A 19,841-nucleotide genomic window follows, 5' to 3' on the forward strand; every position below is an offset into this window, starting at 1 on the left:
AATGTGTGCTGAGTAAAGCTGCCAGCATTCTTGAACAAGAAAATAGGTCCAAAGTCCGGTACCTTACCCATTATTCTTTTCTTGAAAAAAAAAAAAGGATAGCTAAGAAAAACTCACCATCTTTGTGCAAAACTGACAACAATTGTCTTCCAACATTACTCCTTCTGTTATCTACATCAGTGTCATAATAACTGTCTTCATAGGCACAATCTACTTTAGACCTGGAACAAATAACTTCATGAACATGAAATAATATCCAGGGTTCATTATATGCAAGATAATAGATATACCTTTTTAGGCCTGCCCTTGCCAGGATTTTCCTTCAAACCATCTTTTTTTTTTAAAATTCTTAATGTTAAATTTGATAACATAACATATAAATCATATCTCTCTGGCACATGTTCTGCAAGCATTCTTCAAGGGCTTTCATAGTGGTCAATGTTTCTTTCTACTTTAAATGTAGGAAAAGTCATCTTTATGGAGATAGACCATACATGTCGCTGTTGTATAGGAACTGGGAGAGTTCTATGCATATGAGGTAGTCCTTTCCAAGATGCATCTATGATATCTATCTACATGAACTGTACACAATATGTGGTGTGATTTTCTTTCACAGTGCAAAGTGTTGTTGTTTTTTTATCTTGTTTTCTCTTTAGAGAAAAGAGTGATGCGTGATGCTTCTCAGCGGGCCAGTGACAGTAGGATGTAGCTTCTCTACAGGTCACGTTTTCAGCCAAGTGCACCAGGTCACCACTTCGTATCTCCGTAAGAGTGTTGGGTTCTTTTACATGCAAAGGTCTGACACTGTATTAGAGGGATGAAATAATTCACACGATAACTCACACAGAACTCAAAGCAAAGCTCCTTAAATATTGACGAGTGTGGTGTCACATTACGCACACGTCACATCTGTCATTCTCCTGCTCTGGAGCGAGTGTCAACATGATAAAATATTCATACACGAGGAACCGACCTGGTCTGTTCAGCTGATGACATCATCAATTATGTAAGACATAGCAAATTAAAATGAGATAACGGTACAGGAACATTTTCATTTCCTAGTGAACTGGGAAGATGGTCTGTAATTATACAACTTAATACTTCTGGTTCAAAAGGGGCATCACTGTCAGATAAAAGAACTACCTTATACATCTGAGTGTTTTCCATTATAATCAACGCATGTTTGGACTTGGACTTCAAATGCATTTTTACAGACCTATCAACAACATGCACGAGAACTTTAATTTACATGTAACCAAGGAGGTTGATGTAACAGAAAAGGGTGGGGGGTTACTAAAACTTTACGAAACATGCAAAAACAAATCCCTATGATACAATTTTGAATTTATTTAGAATTTCGCAGTTTTCCTCCGACAAGCGATGGTCACTGTGAGTCTTAACTTTCTTTTGAAGCCATGCATATCTCAAGCGGAGCCTGTAAAACGGCTGGGTGAAATCGCCGCAAAGACATCAAAGGGTCCGCCCGGCGCGAAGTTGATGAAAGTCCTCATCCCGCGACTGTCGTAAACAACCAGGAAAAGGCCAGCTTGTTGGAGAGGCGCGGGAGAGGTTATCCATGATGACTTCACCAGTTTCCCTTTACAACCGTGGCGAAACATGTTACTGCAAAACCCTGTGTTCCTTCTTTCCCTTCAGAAAAACAAGGCCGATTCACAATTGTTACAGTCTTGAAAAGGTCGGGTGTGGAAAATTTCTCGATTGATACATTTCGCGGTGACAAATTTCCCGGGTGCAAAAGTTCAGCATCTTGCATTTTGGTCGTAATTGGCCGATTTTTACGCTTTTTTGAGCAAAAATAAGCGCGGGTAGTGCCGTGAAAAACGTAATAAATCACGGTCGGACTAGTGGACAAAGAGGAAGGAGTGGCCGGAATGGCGCTAGCCCCTCCACCGCCTGGCCAGTTTGCAGCCTTGGGGCCACCTCAGGGTAGAATTTCACTTTCATCAACCTCGACATCCCAGCTTTTGAAAAATATCAACTTTTTATTTTTTTTAATCCGGAAGGGCCGGAAGAGGTTTATGATACTTGATATCTCATATTTTCATGCCCAGCGACCTGACGTAAAATTTACGATGTCCTAACTCAAATATGGTTGTTTCAGAGTAAGGAGAAGGCCATAAATTTAATCCTAACTACTGTCAGTCTATCATAGCGAAGGGTCATGATACAAAAATAGTCTTCTTACTCAATAAGTCATAATTTGCAAGAGTATCATTTGCACTTCAGGCAACATCACCAAAACACTACAAAAAGAAAGAAATGTATTTGGAAATAAAACGTAACTTTATGATTTAACGATGACTTGGGTACTTAACACCAAACAAATTGTAATGTCATTTACTTCCTATGTAAGAAGTTAATAGTTTGTAAGTACTTATTCTGGATAGCTGAGTGGACAAATTGAGATACGCTTTGGTTTAAATCGTACACATGTTGGACATGTTGATGCGTATGATGATATAGCTAACAAGCAAAACACGGATCGGGCATGTTCCCACTTTCTGATGTCACCACTGATCGTGAAGTTGAAATTCTGGAATCATCTGGATACTCAATAAGAGCAGTGGTCTGTCGGTAGTAAGGAAACATACACTTTGAAACATTCTAGCCAATGGATTGCTCCAACATTGTCAGCTATAGTTACAGATGTAATAGTTACAGATGAACTTTTTCTGTTTGAATTACGTTTGTCAAAAATCACATCTGATGGACAAAGACAATCAGAGGTTTCACAGGGATAAAGGGACACAACATATCATAACATTTCAAAATTGTCTTAAAGAAAAACAATTCCAGTCAAAGTTCTTCGTGATTCGTCCAGGCGATTCTTAGGTGCTCCTCATATCAACCCTTGCTCCTCAAACCCACTTGCAAGTTTGGAATTACATCTAAAACGACAGCGATGAAAAAGTACGCAAAACGACTGTAATAGGTCTTGGCAAAAATTCTATCCCGACCTCCCTTCAAAAATAACTGCTTCCAATTCCCCCTCTACCATCTGCCTTTTTCCAGATGACGAGAAATGCGAGCTATGCTGCTGGTACATGATCAAACGGAAACCCCAACACCGGCCTCCAGGAGTTCTTCCCGAACCTCCTTCCAGGACACCACAGCTCCTTTTGGGAGCCAGGAATTCAGTCAGGACAAACAACCCAAACCTGTCCCTTCTGGATATATTTTGTGTATATGCTAATCAGTCATTGCAAGTAACGGAGAATAAAAATAAAGTGGGCGAAATCTTCAATACAGGGTGCGAATGTTATGGTAACCTGAGCGGGGCCACGCGAATTCAGTATGTTTCGGATGACGTATCATATGGTTACTTCCCGGAACATCAGGTAACACGGCAGCTACAGAAAATCAGTCTCGATACCGAGGCAAAGAAGGCTTTCACGTTACAAGAAATGGTACAAACAAACGAAATATGGAAGGACCATTTTCAAACATTTAAGAAGTGCGATAATAGAAGGTATTAAACGTGTCGATGTATGGCTGCATACCGTAATGTTGCTGCCAGTTCACAATAATTCAATAGTACCATCGGCTGCGTTCGCATAGCGAGTACGTGTGCTTGTTTCTCCCTCGTTACAATGTGCCCCCGCAATGTATGTGTTTAATCATTGCTGAGGTGTACTTGGCAATGAGAATAGGACCCTTTTAAATCACAGCCTTCAATTTTGAAGGAACTGCAAATCTTGACAAGTACGGTAGAACAACATCGTGAAAGCCTCAGGCATCCACGAGGGCCCGACCTCAATCACTCGTGTCGTGTCACTGTAGAACAAGGCTATATATTATACTTGGCACTTAAAAGTAAAACAATGTCAACATTACCACTGTGTCCTACAAATTGTCATTATGGCTTTGAGCCAACTTTTTATGCAAACGTGGAGATACAAGATTCAGTCTTTCCGCTTAGAAAATTTGCTGTGAGACTCTCTTGACCATTGTCAACTGCTACAACTTATTGTTGAACCATAGCAGACCCGTAAAACTGTCAAATTGTATTACCTTCTTAAATAAAAAAGCTAAATCGCTAAGTCTTGTCGCAGTATACGTGAAACAGTTTAGCTGTTTTTGACCCATGGCACCAAAGGCCAACAAAATAGAGTGACTATGTAGTGGTTGGGATGAACCAAGGAGCTTCTAACAAAAGCTCCTTGGATGAACGTACGCTTTTTATCAAAAGCTCCTTGGATGAACGTACGCAAAGGCCTAGGCAGGCCACTAAAATCCCAGGAGGTTATGGAGTAGTTGATAAAGGGAATCTACCGTGAGATAAGTTTAAGCGTCATGGACAATGTTGTATCTTACAATATCGCTGAAACAACCGGCCTTTGTAAAATTTCAACTTTAACAGTTACACATATCCTTACATAAATTTCCCATATATGCCCACAACATACCTTCTGAGTATGGCCAAGACCGGTATTTATTTGGGTAGATACATCGCAGCACAGGATGTGTATTGAACATACCCTTGCCTTTATGTATTACCATATATGTCTCACTTGGTCCGTACGACGAGGAGCTACACCTGAATATGAAGAAGTTTGGCACTTTATCAAATAACCCTTTGGCGCGAGCCGCTTGGGTTATATATAGCCATTGTATTAACATCGAGCTCTTTGGCAATTTCCCAACCAACAGTGCAATCGGTACAGACCAGTGAAGCTACAAGATAGATGAGCATTGCTCAACAGCAGAGCTAAACGTCAATTTTCACTTACCTGAAGTCTTCTGATTGTCCTTGAGCCACCATCACTTGACACTTAGTTTGCTGTTTGAAGGGTGAAGTGCTTGATCGCAAACGTGCGGCAACTTGCCAAAACTAAGAATCGAAATCCCTCAAAGACATGACACCTACATGTATCAGGCATTCGTGAAGCAAATTTTCTACGCAGCTCAAAATGGATTTTTCCTGAATAAAAAGAATCGTCTAGGCCTGTGGTATTGATTTAGAGACTAAGGTATTCAAGCCAAATTTGAATTCCTGACGATACTCAAATGTAAAACACCATTATGTTACCTACTGACTAGAACATGTGTTTGTAGACATAGAATAAAAGAAGAAGATGTAATTTTCTACAACTGCTAATTAAGAAAAAAAAGATTTCTTAAAGAATATACTGTTTGTTACGTGCTATTTATTCTCGTTTCATCATTCGTTTCTTCATTTTTTCTGGTCCTCCGGGTCTAGGCTGAACATAGTCTGGAGTTTTGTACGTGCTACTGCTCGAAGAGACCACACGCGGCCTCTGGCTTAGCTTACAGGACCCCTTTAGTCTCTGAGCGGAGTAACGTTCCAGGGACAACGTGTTATGGACGTGAGCACGCCATTGGCAACGGCTGTGCTGAAAACTAGGTCGGGCAACTGAGGACACGGTGGCAAATAACGAAGTAGGTCAGGGACAACACGCAACATGCAGCTCGAGGGAGAAACCCACGTGCGCGGAGAGCGGATGACGGTACACGACTGGGAACAAAACACCCTTACCTGTTAGATGTAAGTCACGTGTGACACGTTTCTGGTGCACAGGCAACGCCAAGTCATCAAATCGACGGCAGTCAGACGTTTCCGCGCATCTTTCGCAATGATACAGGCAACGTCATATTGTCATGATATGCGCATGCAGTTGATATGGGTTACTAGATATATTCTCCCAATATATATATATTTATATATATGTCTAAACCAAGATTAGACATGTCAGGACGCATGTCCTACTAGATAAGTTGTCACTGATGCTTTGTCAGGGTGCTTTCAAATATGTAACATTATCAAAAGCTTCAATGAACATTTGTAATAGTTAAAATCCAGCTTGCAACATACCACTAGTACATACTTTCAAATCTCTCTCAAATGAGAGCAACGAGTACATTAAATTGATATTAATATTGCAACTATGCTTTTGTTGACATAAAATCTCACCAAAAAGAGGGAAACGTGGGTGCAATTTCTCTTTTTTTTACCCCATCCTTACCTGCCACTTGCACGTGTGCATCTTTACTGCGTATGGCCCCGGCGGGGCTCTTCACCAGGCACCAATACGTCCCCTCGTCCCCACCCCTAGGTCTATGAGGTCTGAATGAAAGTATTTTAAGAGTCCCATTCGTGTGGAGGAGGTAGCGACGAGTGTCGTTGACGATGACATCCCCGGGCTGGTGGACGTCGATGGGCCGCCCCAAAGGCCGTCGATGCCACGTCACGTTGACGGTCCCCCCGTCCCCGTCGGCCAGGCAGTCCAGCCACACGGTCTGGTTCTTCTTGGCTATGACATCCTGAGGTTCCGTCAAGAAACCGAGATGCGAACAGAACACAGCTGTACGGAAAGGACGAACGAGACAATGTTAGGATACAGCGATCCAATCTTAGCTTTCAATTCTAATGTTTACGTTGATAATAGCACTGATCTGTTCTTCTTTAAAGGATTCGACGAATTGGCTACCACATATACGTGATTCCTCCATGAAATATCTAGAACTTTTGTAGATTTTATGTAAATGACTAAAACATTTTCACAATTTATGTATAATGATGACTATCTTACAAATTTCCCAGGAATGAGATCCCATCATTAATATATTATGCAAATAAGCTCATCATATGCATGTTGGGTATCTTCTTATGTTCCTCCTTCCGTTACATGTGTTACATTTATTGAAGACTGTGAAGTCCAGCTATCGAAAACAATGGCATTGTATAATTTCCTAAATAATTTTGCAAATTTGCATAACATGCATCTTATTGTGTACATCTTTGCTTAAATTACACCAAAAGATTCTTCTGCATATCGTTCCATAGATTTCTTTGGAGGCGGCAGTGGTGGTGGTGGTGAAGGGTTTGCGTTGGCGGGCTTCTCACAGTTTGCCGAGATGAGATTTCCAGGCGAAAATTTATTCGCGCTTCAGGCCTCCGTGCGTGCTTGGGCGCACGTAAAACGTTACCTTTTCGCCACCTTTACCGTTGGCGGGTTTCTCACAATTTGCTGTGGTGAGATTTCCAGGTGAAAAGTTCGCGCTTCGGGTGCACACGTAAAACGCTACATTTACGCTGTCTTTACGTACAACTCTACGTTACCGTGTTTCTTTCAGTTTTCCGAGAGATGACGTTTCCAGGTGAAAAGTTCGCGTTTCAGGCCGCGGTACTCGCTAGTGCGCACGTAAAGCGCTGCCTTTAAATGGCAGCATTATATAGAGAGTGACGAAGTCTACAAAACACGCCTGACGTTTTCAGCAATGTGCCGCTAAGCCTGAGCGACAGAACAATCGCGACCATTAAGTGCTGAGGACAACTAATAGAAACAAGAGGATTAGCAGCTCCCTATAAAACGTGTGTGCTTTAAGTAAAATACTACGCATGAAATACGACGACTGCAATGTTAGCATTCTTTTCAAGCCGAATAAAGATCAGCGTATGGTGTTACAATTCAAGGTCGCATACCAAATAAGATATGCGTAGCAAAAACGTTATCACATTGTACGTCCGATCAACAAAGCATGGACTCTCTGCTATTGTCTGTCTTTTATAACTAACTTTGCTATTATTGCTGATGACCATGAACAGAGATGGCCCTGTAACTGACATGTGACTGACATGAGAGTGACACATGACAGCTGTTACATCGACCTTGAAAGCCTTTTGGTGAACAGGAAAGGGGGGTTATCACAAATGGCAGATGTTATCCATGGTTATCTGGTGGCCTTGGCCTTGGCAGGGTACTTCATGTAGTAATAGCGGAAGCACCTGTCCTTGCTCGTAGGCAAATTATGTCATTTTCCAAGGTAGCGTGCTGATAAGGTTGCTTTAAACAGAGATGTGCCACTGATACCGTCCGACAGTGTTGTGAACAGTGATGCGATATGTCAAGAATGAAAAGATAACAGTATCGCTGCGGGAAGTGGAAACGAAACGCCTAAAGGGGATAAGATGAACGCTTATGATAGAACACATGCAGATGATATATCGCACAAGGGCGACGACCTAACAGTGACCGAGAGCTGACTGAGCACTCAACGAATTCGAAATACATAGATTTATAAAAAAAAAACGCTTTTCCTGTTTTGTTGTCTTCTCATCCTTTTTGCACGGTATTGAAAGTATGAAAGGCCATACAGATCCAACTGAAGTCGCGGCGAGGTGGCAGTATGACCACCGTCTCGTGGGAGGCCCATAAACGTGTGGCCTTGAGCAATCATCTACAAATATTCTTGAAGATTTGACAGAACATCGGACAGGCAGGATCGCAAGTAGCCTTATCATTGACAATCACACGCATCCACCCCACACGCTTAAAATACCCAGGGACTGTTGCAAGAATTCGAAGTAAAAGTGTGTATATGGAATGCGGGATAAGCGAATACTCAGCTACTAGAAAACACACGATCAGTTAAAGAAAGTGGCGAGAAGAACAGAAAGAGACATCAGTCAAACCTTCTTAATAAGTTGCTTTCAAAAAGACAACAGTGTGCGTTTACACAAATTACGAAATTGATATATTTATTTCCAGAAACACATAGTCGCAGCTCTGCATAAATTCGGATTTAGACAGACGAAACGTATCTTAACTCACACGAATTCCATTACTGTCATCAAATACTGATCTAACTTTGCACGTTACTCTTCGTGTCGATTCAAACATCATCTTATTTCAATTAAGTAAAGAAGACACAATTTACTTGTTTCGGCACCACACCATATCTCTGTAACCTTAGTGACAACTCAGTTGAACTCAGTGATACACACAACGCTAATTATTTCATTATCTGTTTCCAGTTTTGTTTATATCACTGGCCATCCATCGTGACAACTTTCAAACAAACACGGGGACGTTACATACTAATGAAAACTTTAGACTTATTTCTTGTTAACTTACATGCCCGTGTATAGCAGACACATTGGGAACTGACAAACCGACAGGAAAACATGAAAACAAGCTTCTACCCCATGACATGTCCATGTTGAGATAAAACACACCCCTTCTCAAACACCCCAACACCGTCTCGAGGCGCCATCTTGAAGATTGATAAGCTGGCGATGACGTCATCGGCTCGGAAAATTATCTGTGTTCCAGAAGTTGCCCACTGCGCTCTATGGGCCGTCCCAACATCTCCAAACACCTCAGGTATGTACGGACTTCTGTCTTCTTCCTGTAAAATGAGAGTAAGAGGATTGGTGAGTACATAATACACACATGCCACACACGCTGGTAGAAGACCGTAGCACAGACTACACCAAGTCTACAAAACCTCAGGGACTCTGTTGGAAGCTGTTGTTAGGAATTACACCTGACCTGATGTACAGAATGCAGACCGACCGTTACACAAACGCTCGTTTCAACTCGAGCAACTGCCCCTCACAACTTTTAAAAGCTGGGGTCAGCTAAATACGTCATCCATCCATTACGCAACACCTAGGAGGCTGCCTCTTCCCCCGTTGGAACGTGCCACGATATGCAAATGCTACCCGAACAGACCTGCGTACACCCGCAACACAGATGCTGGAGTTGGAAAGAAATACAGCGTTACCTACCACCCCCCTGTGGGCCATGGGCTGTAGTAAATGAACTGTTAATTCAGACCTGAAAAAGTTGCACATATTTGTAGTGTATGAATGATCCCCGCTAAGAACATCTGCAAGATCTTGATGGCAATCCAAGCTCAAGTGTGTCTAACACATGAAACACATAAAGCCCCCCCCCCCCCCAGCTCCATTTCTTACAAGGGTACTTATTCTCAAGACATGTACAGACATCGGCTTGACTTTCCTAAGTTTTTCTACTAGTATAAGCGGTCGAACTAAAGCTTCGTTTCTGAAGACGGAGCATCAGGCCTTTTCGTCAACTAGTAGTGGTAGTATAGCAAAATTGTTGCCTCGATAGCCCAGTTCAGTAATACGGCCTGAAAAAAAAGCTACCGGACCTATCTAAGTGCAGCAAAAGATCATTCTCAGAAAGCTAGAGTAAAGTGGTTACATAACGCCTTGTCTGTAAAAGAAAACAACCCTTCACAATCACGCGAATGGCGTATAAATCTTTCATCACCCACTACACTGTGCAGTACCCAGTGCCTCATTTACAACCTGACAGCATACTGGGTCAAGTTGACCAGGTTTTGCTTAGTTTACGCTCCGACTCCACACGACAAGTTCATTCATACTTGAGCAGCGTTTGGCACGTAATCAAACTTGCCGTGGACGTGCCAAGGGCTATAGAAATTCCTCCGTCATCATTCTTTGTGACTATGGATTTAGCCTGGCCTAGAGACCCAGCAAACAATAAGTTACATAAACGTTGTCAATATGGACGACATAAACAAGATTTATTTTTTTGCCAATTTGGCATACATAAAAGGAATAGTGTGGCATATAACAAATACGACATGAGGAACAACAAAGACACAATGCCGAACATGACTGAACGGGATGCACTCTTGCAGGTAATGCAGTCTTATTTTTTAGTTTGCATTTAATACGATGTTTACTTATTGTTTAGTCTACTAAATAACCTGCTAAGACAACGAAAATGATCTCTTTCACTTCGACAGGCCAATGAATAATATCTCCATACGCATATACTACACGTAAAAAATTAAGTATCCCACGAATATACGACTTCGTTTGAATTGCACAGTTTTCCATCAACGGGCAAAATTTCTAAAGCTTTGCGAAAAAAAGGGCACAGGGACTAGGCTATCTCCATGCAAGCTCATCATTGTATCCACTACGGATACTTCAGCAACTGTCGTAATCTATTAATGAGATCGCAAACGGTCCCCATAAAGGCAGTTCGTCCTTGCTCTTTCATGGTGCGCTCACTTCGTGCGTGCATTAGCGCGCCTTGGCCCCAGCCCAACATCGTTAATGTGTGCCGCGCATATTGAACAATCAGAAATATTTCCCTACCCCTACTGGGGCGTGTAAGGTCAATCTCTTTGTTGTAGTCGAGTTCATTGGCACACTTTCCTACCGCGTGGGGATTTCCCCGTCACAGGGTGGAGCTGTTGCTCTTTGCCAAGAAAAAGTAGACTATGGCAAAATTGCAGACAAGGTTTCTGTAACAGTAATACATCTGGGGAAACGCAGGTCATATTTGCTTTCCCTAATTTCGACGTGTCAAAGCGCGACATGTTTTCAAAAGCTATCACAAACGTGCAAATATTCCCAACGTTTGCAACGTCTTTCGCCTATTCTAAAACCAAGGAGGTTAAAATAACCTGCTTGACATACCCAAACTTGCCATACAAAGACTTTTCAAAACACGTCTTGACTTCATGCATGACAAGTAACTTATAACTAATGGGAAACTGTACGTGGTCTACAACGACCGCGAATGAATTACTAGTACCATGACAAACATATACAACACAGTTGTACCAAACACTTGTAACCATTTATCATGTGTTATTTCCTCCCTTGCTGTGTAGCGAAATGGCATAACGCGTTAATTTGGCAGCGCTAAAATACCCAATGAGAAATATAAAAACATGCCACGGGACTTGACATATTCAATGTGATGTAGCGTAACACTAACCGTAACTACTAATGGTCCTAAATTCAAAACAAACCCCTGAGATGGAGTTTATCACACAAAACTACTCTCATTCCGTTACTTTTTTATATGGTCTCAACAACGGGTTGTTTTACTGTTACTGGCAACGGCTTCTATATCCTGGCTAAATATGCATACCTCATAAAACGTTGCTTCCCTCCTCGATATCGTAAAAACACCAATATAACTGTTCCTCAAACACATCAACCGCAGTAAAAAGCTTTCATTGCTACTTCAGATCGCAAAAACGCGCGGCTGAATTACCTTGTTGCAGATGCACAAGCTCACATCATTGCCATCTCTCAATAACGTTCCTCGCCATAAAACATGCTTTAGTGCGAACACAACGCTGTGTGTTGTGTGTGACCTGAACCATCAAAAACGAGGTGAAGCCATCCTCTTCCCCCACTACGTGATACTCTACCAGGGATACAGCTCCTACTAGAGATAAGGGAGATGAAGTATTCATGTCGTCGTTGGGGCGCCATAGGAGCGGGTTTTCTCTTATGTACTAGTAATAGCGCACCAAATAACAAACAGTATACTGTAAATGAAATCAAGTTCGCGGGGATTTAATTTCACGATAGCCGGAAAATGGAGTGTTCGCGGTGGTTTTGAGTTCGTAGAGCCATCCCGTGGTTAAATGCATTTACTGTAGTCACATACTGACACTGTGATGGAAATCCCGGCGCCTCTACGAACCGCCAGTCGGAAACCACTTACTGGTTGCTCGGCAAGGGTGCTACAAATGAACAGTCCGTTTTCTCTCTGACATGCTGGCATCTGAATATGCGATACAGTACCACTATTAAACCATAGTGTTATACGGTAGGTCTTATATATGGAAAAATGTCTGAATGCTTACTCAAAATAATGTGTTTTGTAAACATTCGTGCCTACATGTACATGTATCGAGAAGGGGGTACTGGAGGCGGCACGAGTAGAAGACAAAAGGGAAATGTTAGCGGTGCTTTTGAGTACACGGTGAAGCAGCCAAGTTTCTGCATTTACCCAGTACAAAAACAGTACCTTACGTTGGGATCCACTATTCAAATGTTGCTATCATACAACCTAATTCAAACTTTACTTAAAAGGGGCTAAAATAAACTAGTTCCAAGTATGGTTAATTTGTAGTAATCACTACCTTTGCTTGCCGAAGAAATGATGCAACTCTGTAGTTAATTATTTGGCTCAAATTGGAAGGAGTCTGAGAGTCCACTCTGGCAGAGGTAAAGACTTTCCTCCATCACACACCTCTGGTGGAGATTAGATTTCGTCCGTCTTCTTTAGCCCATCACATGTTCACACGAGTCTTCCCCGCTCAGCTATGGATGTGTCTGACCTCACTAGACGCCTCCTGTCTCTTCCGTGGACGGAGAGGAGAAATTCAGACAACAATTCCTAGCTGAGTGATAGCGACACACATCTGACCCGGGTAGATCCAGACGGGCCAGCCAGGTCCGGTGTAGGAATGTGCGAGAAACTTGATCGCAATGTTTTCGCGGCTCCCCAAACCGTTGGTGTCGCAGATGAAGTGCCTCTGAACGCCCTTGGCCTTCGGTACGTGCGGTTGTTAAACTTGGTACTTCAAGTATTCATCACCCAGACAAGCATGGGTGAACAGTTTGACAAATAGGAGCTTAACCAGTGAACGCCAAGGTGGGGAGCAAAAAATGGCATTCTAGCATTCTTACCTGTCAAAGTGTCATGCATTTCATGCAATGTGTCATTCAAAAGTTCCCCTCGGATTATCAAAATATATCCTTTGGCATAAACCAAAGAACAGGATAAACATGAAAGGGTGTGGAGCGTACGGGGTTTCCTTCCAGCAAGGGCATTTCTAGTAATTTAAATTAACATGCAGGATGCCCAGGTATCAGGAATTCTGACATTCGTTGTTTTGGGCTCACGAGCCTTGCCATTTGTACCGAATACTGTTTCCACTTTGATCTGTTTGAAACATATCTATCTACTCTCAGTCGGATCCCTCCATGTGGCAACGCCAACGGTGAAGAAAGAAAAACAAAATTCGATCCTCGTGCGACACCCACCCACGGCTTCCCTTCGGCATTGCCATCATCACCGCCAATGATTAGCATATTCCAAGAACCTCTTCGACAACCTTGAAAGTTTCTAAGAAACAGAGACAAAACCTTGGTACACAAAGAAGAACCTCTTACACGGTTTAAGAAGATTCGAAGAAACATGAGATGCCACCAATTACAATATGCCTTTCATTCCAGTAAGTTCCATTTTCTACGTAAAAGCTTTGTCGCGACAGATTGCATCCAGAATTGCAATGGCATTGCCTATCTTGCGTCTTCCAAGAAGTATATGCACCAAAAATCAGAAATCGGAACCAGATAGCTGGAATAGATTCTGCACAAGGACCACCAATGAGGCGAATCAGTCATAGTCATTGCATGTCCGACTAAAACTAAGTACCTAACGTTTCTGGTATTGTCCTCAAGTTGAAAAATGATGGCGAAACCTCACCATTCTATACATCATGCTATCTGAGGACACGATGGCCCTTCTCAGGCCTTTGCTTTGAATGTGGGCTGGTGGGGTAACATTTGGAAGGATTACCGTTGAGCAAAACAATGGAGAACCACGGTTGAAAGGTTACCAAACAGAATGATAAGTTACCTTAGGTTTAAATTCCGACAGTTCCTAACCGTGTTGGCGTCAGAGGATATCCGTACAATAAATCAAACATTGGGTCGGCACTCTACACTACTGTTGGGGGTAGGGATCAAACCGCTTAACAACACGGGAAAACATCTGTTTTCTAAAAAAAAAAAGAGATCCACATTTTCTGGCGTCCTTGCAATATTTTCTAAATACAGTAAGCTATAATAATTTGCAAGGTCAACCGAAGGTAATTACGTACTTATGTGATCACAATACTTTTTATCATTACTCGAAGCAGATGACGTCTGTTTGCCATGTGTGTATCTACATGTATCTATCATGATAATAGCCATGGTGCCGCAAAACATGAGAAACACAAAAACAGAACCGATATTACAGCGATCATTATTATGGCCAAAAATAGCACGTAGTTGTATAATAAATGACTGCCTGGATAATTTGTCAAGGTTTGAGAGCGTTGCCCCCCCCCCCCCCCAAAAAAAACATAAAGCAATTGACGATTTCAGAATACGGTATCGACGTATCAAAGTTGTCGGTCTTGCACAACAACAGCGGAATGAAGGTACTCAATTCTTCGCCTTCTAAGGTCAACACGATTACCAATTTTGAAGACTGTTGCTGATGTAATTATCGATGCGTTAAATAGGTTTCAGTTCTCCGGCTCCTGGCATGAGTCTGCATAAATTCGATAACTGCAGGAGCGGGGTTTTCTGGTCCCGAGATTGCGTGACCTGAAGCTTATCCTGGGGACGTGACCGCCATCGCAATCAATGTAAACAAACATGTCCTGACATGACTTTACTACATATCGTCACCTGCTGGGGGCGTCTTGACTTTGGGACCCTTGAGGTCACGTAGACTTAACACCAACCTACTGCGACCCTCCTCTTCTTTAATTACTCCCATCCTCGCTACACAGGACTCAATATCAAGACTGAAACGTTCCGACACCACACTAGAGCTCCCTCAGTGTATTGGTGCCTTAGCTTCATGACGCTAATTCAAACCTGCTATTCTACAGTTTCAAATTCAATTACAGTCGCTGTGAGTAGAATTTGAACTTGTTAACCTCAATGCCAAGAGTTTGGATGATCATCAACTGTGTTTTTACTTAATGTCTATTTATAGACCCCACACTGACTATACAGGTACCTACTTCTACGACCGTTTGGTGCTTTTGTTAGGGTACTTATTTTTCTAGCTTAAAATAAGAATGTTCAAAAGTGGCCTCAAAGAGCTAGCCTCTATCAGCCTGGATACGCTGGCCATTCTGAATATGAGAATAATTTGCCAGGGGAGTTTTGCTACCAGAGGGTTTTGCCGGCCGTGCAGCCGGTGTGTGTGTGTGTGTGTGTGTGTTGTTGTTGTTTTTTTGCCGAATTCTGCGATCCCGGAACCCCATAGGAAAGCATGGTGGAGACAGGCATTCTACACAGACTCGATGGTGAAGCAACATGGTAACTCTATCCATGCCTTTGCTTCTAATTGAAAGAACACAATTCAGTTCAGCAAAATGTAGAAGTAAACGATGCCTAACGGAAACAACAGACGATAAACTGGATGGTGAGTGTGAGGGAGTGCTTCTTTTCACGTTCTGCCTCTTGGAAACTTTGGGGCGTGTAGGTACGTTTCTCTGGGAACCGTTTAAATTTGTGTTGAAACGTTTGATTTGTGTTCATCTGATTCTGCTATTTATTTCTTTGGTTGATTTGAGTTCATGTTGATCAGTGGTACTGCCAGACTGAATTCTGAATATCAAGAGTACCTTTTCAATTCTAATCAATTTAATGAAGCTGATGCGAAAACGAAACATTCGGTACTGCAAAAGATGACCCAAATCTGCCCCGCTGGAAATTTACGGCCACAACAAATCGTTCAAATTGACCAAACGACGCAGTTATAGCATGACCTACTTCCGTAATCTCATCGTATAGTATACGTAGACAGCCATGACAGCAGCAATGGACTCCACGGTACGTTGAGTAATAGTAATAATACTCATGTGTGATAGCTATGGGGAACCGCTATGATGCGCTATAATACTACTGGTGCTGTTATCTATGAGAACACTCGAGAGAGCCAAATCATGAACTGCAGATTGAACCAACGAGCAATAACGTAACGACGGGCTTTTCATTCCATAAGGATATCCTTTATTTTGCGTTACCATGTCAAGATTTGGAAATCTTGCATAACATGAAAGTATTGAAATATCAAACTGAAGAAAAAGGCATCGCTAGCTCTAATTTCTAAGTTTAGACATTCATGGCGATGACACAGAAAGAAATATTTCCAAAACATATATTTTGGCGGCAAGGAAACATTTGTATTTGCACCATTCTAATTGAAAGGTTTCGTGTTTTACATCTAGTTATTAGACTATCAGAATCCCGACCCCCTTTAGTTTAACGACGTCGCCCTTTTACCCTGCCCCAGTTCTGCCAAACACGAAATTTACGATCAAAACAAACCCTTACTCGACGCAGATGAATATGTTAGCGACGATTCTCGCTCTGATATCGGTTTCGATCAATACGAATCTTTCACCTTGCACACACGGTCGCAGGAATATCAACATGGCGCGATTTTGTAGGATCTGAATGTGTTGACGCACAGCTAGTATATATAATCAACATGCATGTCATCCAATGGCCTATCCACACGCTAATAAAGCTCTGCCAATCAAATTGTGATATTTTGTCGTTTGAACACATTATAGGAATTCTTTGCAGGCTCGTGCGTATGAAAATATAATGCTAAATAATACAAAATATCATTCAGCTGGTACGCACTATTGGATCTAGAGGAATATTCTTACATATGTTCCAACTGACACAATGGCTTCCCAACGCTAATGTCACCGAGCGAATACTTCTAGTTCTACCGCATTTGGAAAGAAAATTTATGACTACAAAACAAATCGTTACTCAATTGATCGGATCGCACTCAAAACCTTCACGTGCGCGTATACGCGGCTCTTACGGTCACGAAAATAAATAGACATTTATTTTTCTGTAATAAAAATATTTCAAGTCTCGCGTGGATTTTTAAGGTACCATTTGTCTAAATACAATGGTCGAATGACTGCAAAGTGCTCTGAATATTCATAAAAAGTAAATACAGATGAGAAAAGTAATAAATTGACCGATTCAAGATCTCTAGTTCTATCCTCATCCTTTTACAGAGTTAAACCATAAACGAAGTCTATTCTCTTATGATAATAATGGAAACAATAGCAATTGAAGCTGTCGTTTATTCAGTTTACAGACTAGTAGAATAACCTGTGACTTATTCCCCAAGCTTGCTTAAGTAGTTCCGTTTCGTGGGTAGACATTACACAACAGCCTCTGCCTATATTGATGATACGGATCAGAGTTTGCACTTTACAGCCTAAACTTTAGTAACCCGGAGTTTTCGTGGCTCCCCTCTGAGAACAAGCGACTGTTGCGCCTAACCTATAACCTAGTAAGTCAACAACCCCGGACTTGTCATTGGACGCAGACTTTCGAATTAACTAGATTCTATTTTCGTCCCCAGCACCGTTACACATGCCATTGGTAACCGTGTGTCCACGTTTAACCATATTTTACAGCTGCAGTGCCCCCTCCCTTGATTGGAACACTGTATTCCTAACTCCATGGAAACTCTACGTCATAGGTAATGTAGAAGGATTGGAGTGGTGTTAGCCGGAGAAATGTCCACTCTAAAACGTTAATAGAATTTCGGTATTCCGTTCAGAGGGAATACAAGAATGTAACAACCTCTGAAAAACATTGCTTGACTAACTTCTCACGTAATCATGCAAACTAACTGTAATTTACAGAATGGAACAGGTCATAAACTCAGTAATGTCACGTTGAGAAAGCTCGTCTCTTTATTTTAAATCGTGACAAACAGCTTGCTACAATACCTGACGAGTGAGCGGGCGGCAGAGGTTTAGTTTGAACTCAGCGAGGTCACCAATCATGACCTTACACCAATCCGCTTCCGAACACGCAGAGCCCAGGTAAACAAATGCTTGAAAATCGAAGGATCTAAGGTTTCACGGCAACAAAGGCGGCTGCGCGGGTCACATGTTCTGAGTTCCCGCGCTTTGAAAAGCGGCAGATTACTACCGGCCCGGGATAAAAGGTTGGAGGCGAGGTGAGGGGATTACATCAAGGTAGTAAGGGTATCAAACGATTCGGCGTGCTTTCCGTGCGTCAGATCAACACAAAGCATTGACAAACATTGCAAAACACAATGGTATAAAAAATATATCGAGGGTGCATGGGACATTGAAATACAAACGGTTCGTCGTATTTCTCTCTTTTTTTTTCTGCTGATGATCTCAATAAAATTGGTTCCAATGCAGCTGCTCCTAGAATTTGAATTAGAAACACTAGAGCTGATACTTGACAAGATTAAGTTTAGTTCCAGCTCTAACCGATTTCTTTATCCGGATCGATTTTAGGTAAACATTGGTGGACGGGGACCGCATTCTCTTCATCTGTCGCTTGATGCTACATTTGGTGTCAGCTGTCCCCGAAACCCAACACCGGTGTTAGCACATTTACTCCACCAATGGTCAAACTTGCCACCATTAATCTTCAATACCGTGACGTCCAAGTTCCGAAAACGTCTACCGTTGCCATGGCGACCCCACGCACCATGGCGACAACCCCCGCGCGACGAACTTGCCGAGTACAAACTTTGAAGGTCAAGTAGAGATAAATCAAAGAGGCCGTTGTGGCAGCACGTTTCCACATGAAAAGCATAGTCCTGTCTTTCTTCTTCATGAAATAATCATTGTATGACGAGTTTGGGCTGTTGAACCTGCTTATTTTGATATTAGGCCGCGTGTCCCCATGTAATATCTACACCAGTAGGGTAGACATGGTTCCCCTGTACTAGCTATAGGCGATATTGAGTTACGTTTGTTTCACTTCAACAGCACAGGCGCTGAAAACTCCGCACTAAAACGCAGCTGGATGATAAACTGGAAAGACAACAGACTAGCTTGTGCTTGTTTACCTGTCGTTTCAAGCAGAGCTGACCTTTCATGGGTCATCCATGAATCGGAACTCGATTTTTGACCATTTTTATGCATGCTTCTTGTGCATCGATCTATAATTATAAATTTTCCTGTCGTAGTTTCTGTAATATCAAGTGGATAGTCATTAACTGACATCCAACATATCCATTGTATACATCATTTATTTTTCATTTTTACTTTTTTTGTATGCTGAACTATATACCTGTTTTATATCGAATCATAGATTTTTAAAAATGTCATGATGATAACAAACATATCCACTGTTAGAAGTTTGAATGTTACGTTTCTGTTTCAAACTCCTCTATAACATAACAATGCCTATGATAAAAAGTAGCTCTAACCAGCGCCATGCCACAATGGTATAAAACCCTAAGCTACAGCAATGTCACCGCCAATTAAAAGGTTAAGTTCTTCCCCACCGCCCACACGCAATTGGACTCGAGTTTTGACATCGCGCCAACTTTCATACACTTGAGCTCCCAAGTAGATACGGATACAACACTTCCGGCTTTGTTCGGTGACGCAATCCGCACTGGGAACATGGCCAAAATGTGTTTGATACTTCCAACAAAAGATGAACA

The 19,841-nt window shown here is 42.0% G+C and overlaps 1 protein-coding gene and 1 long non-coding RNA gene across 2 annotated transcripts in view; both read right to left on the bottom strand.

Moving 5' to 3' along the window:
- The window catches only part of LOC118411915 (protogenin-like), an 81,804-nt gene that overhangs the window by 48,451 nt on the left and 13,512 nt on the right, over positions 1–19,841 (bottom strand). The window contains exon 2 of the mRNA XM_035814417.1: positions 6,006–6,344. Within this exon, the coding sequence (XP_035670310.1) occupies positions 6,006–6,344 (339 nt within the window). The remainder of the gene's footprint in view (positions 1–6,005; positions 6,345–19,841) is intronic.
- LOC118411987 lies at positions 8,505–9,699 on the bottom strand. The gene is made up of 2 exons (XR_004830708.1): positions 9,315–9,699; positions 8,505–9,171 (listed from the first exon to the last, which is right to left on the bottom strand). It is a non-coding gene; the product is annotated as an uncharacterized LOC118411987 (long non-coding RNA).

The sequence above is a fragment of the Branchiostoma floridae genome, chromosome 3, assembly GCF_000003815.2.
Source record: "Branchiostoma floridae strain S238N-H82 chromosome 3, Bfl_VNyyK, whole genome shotgun sequence".
Taxonomy (NCBI): domain Eukaryota; kingdom Metazoa; phylum Chordata; class Leptocardii; order Amphioxiformes; family Branchiostomatidae; genus Branchiostoma; species Branchiostoma floridae.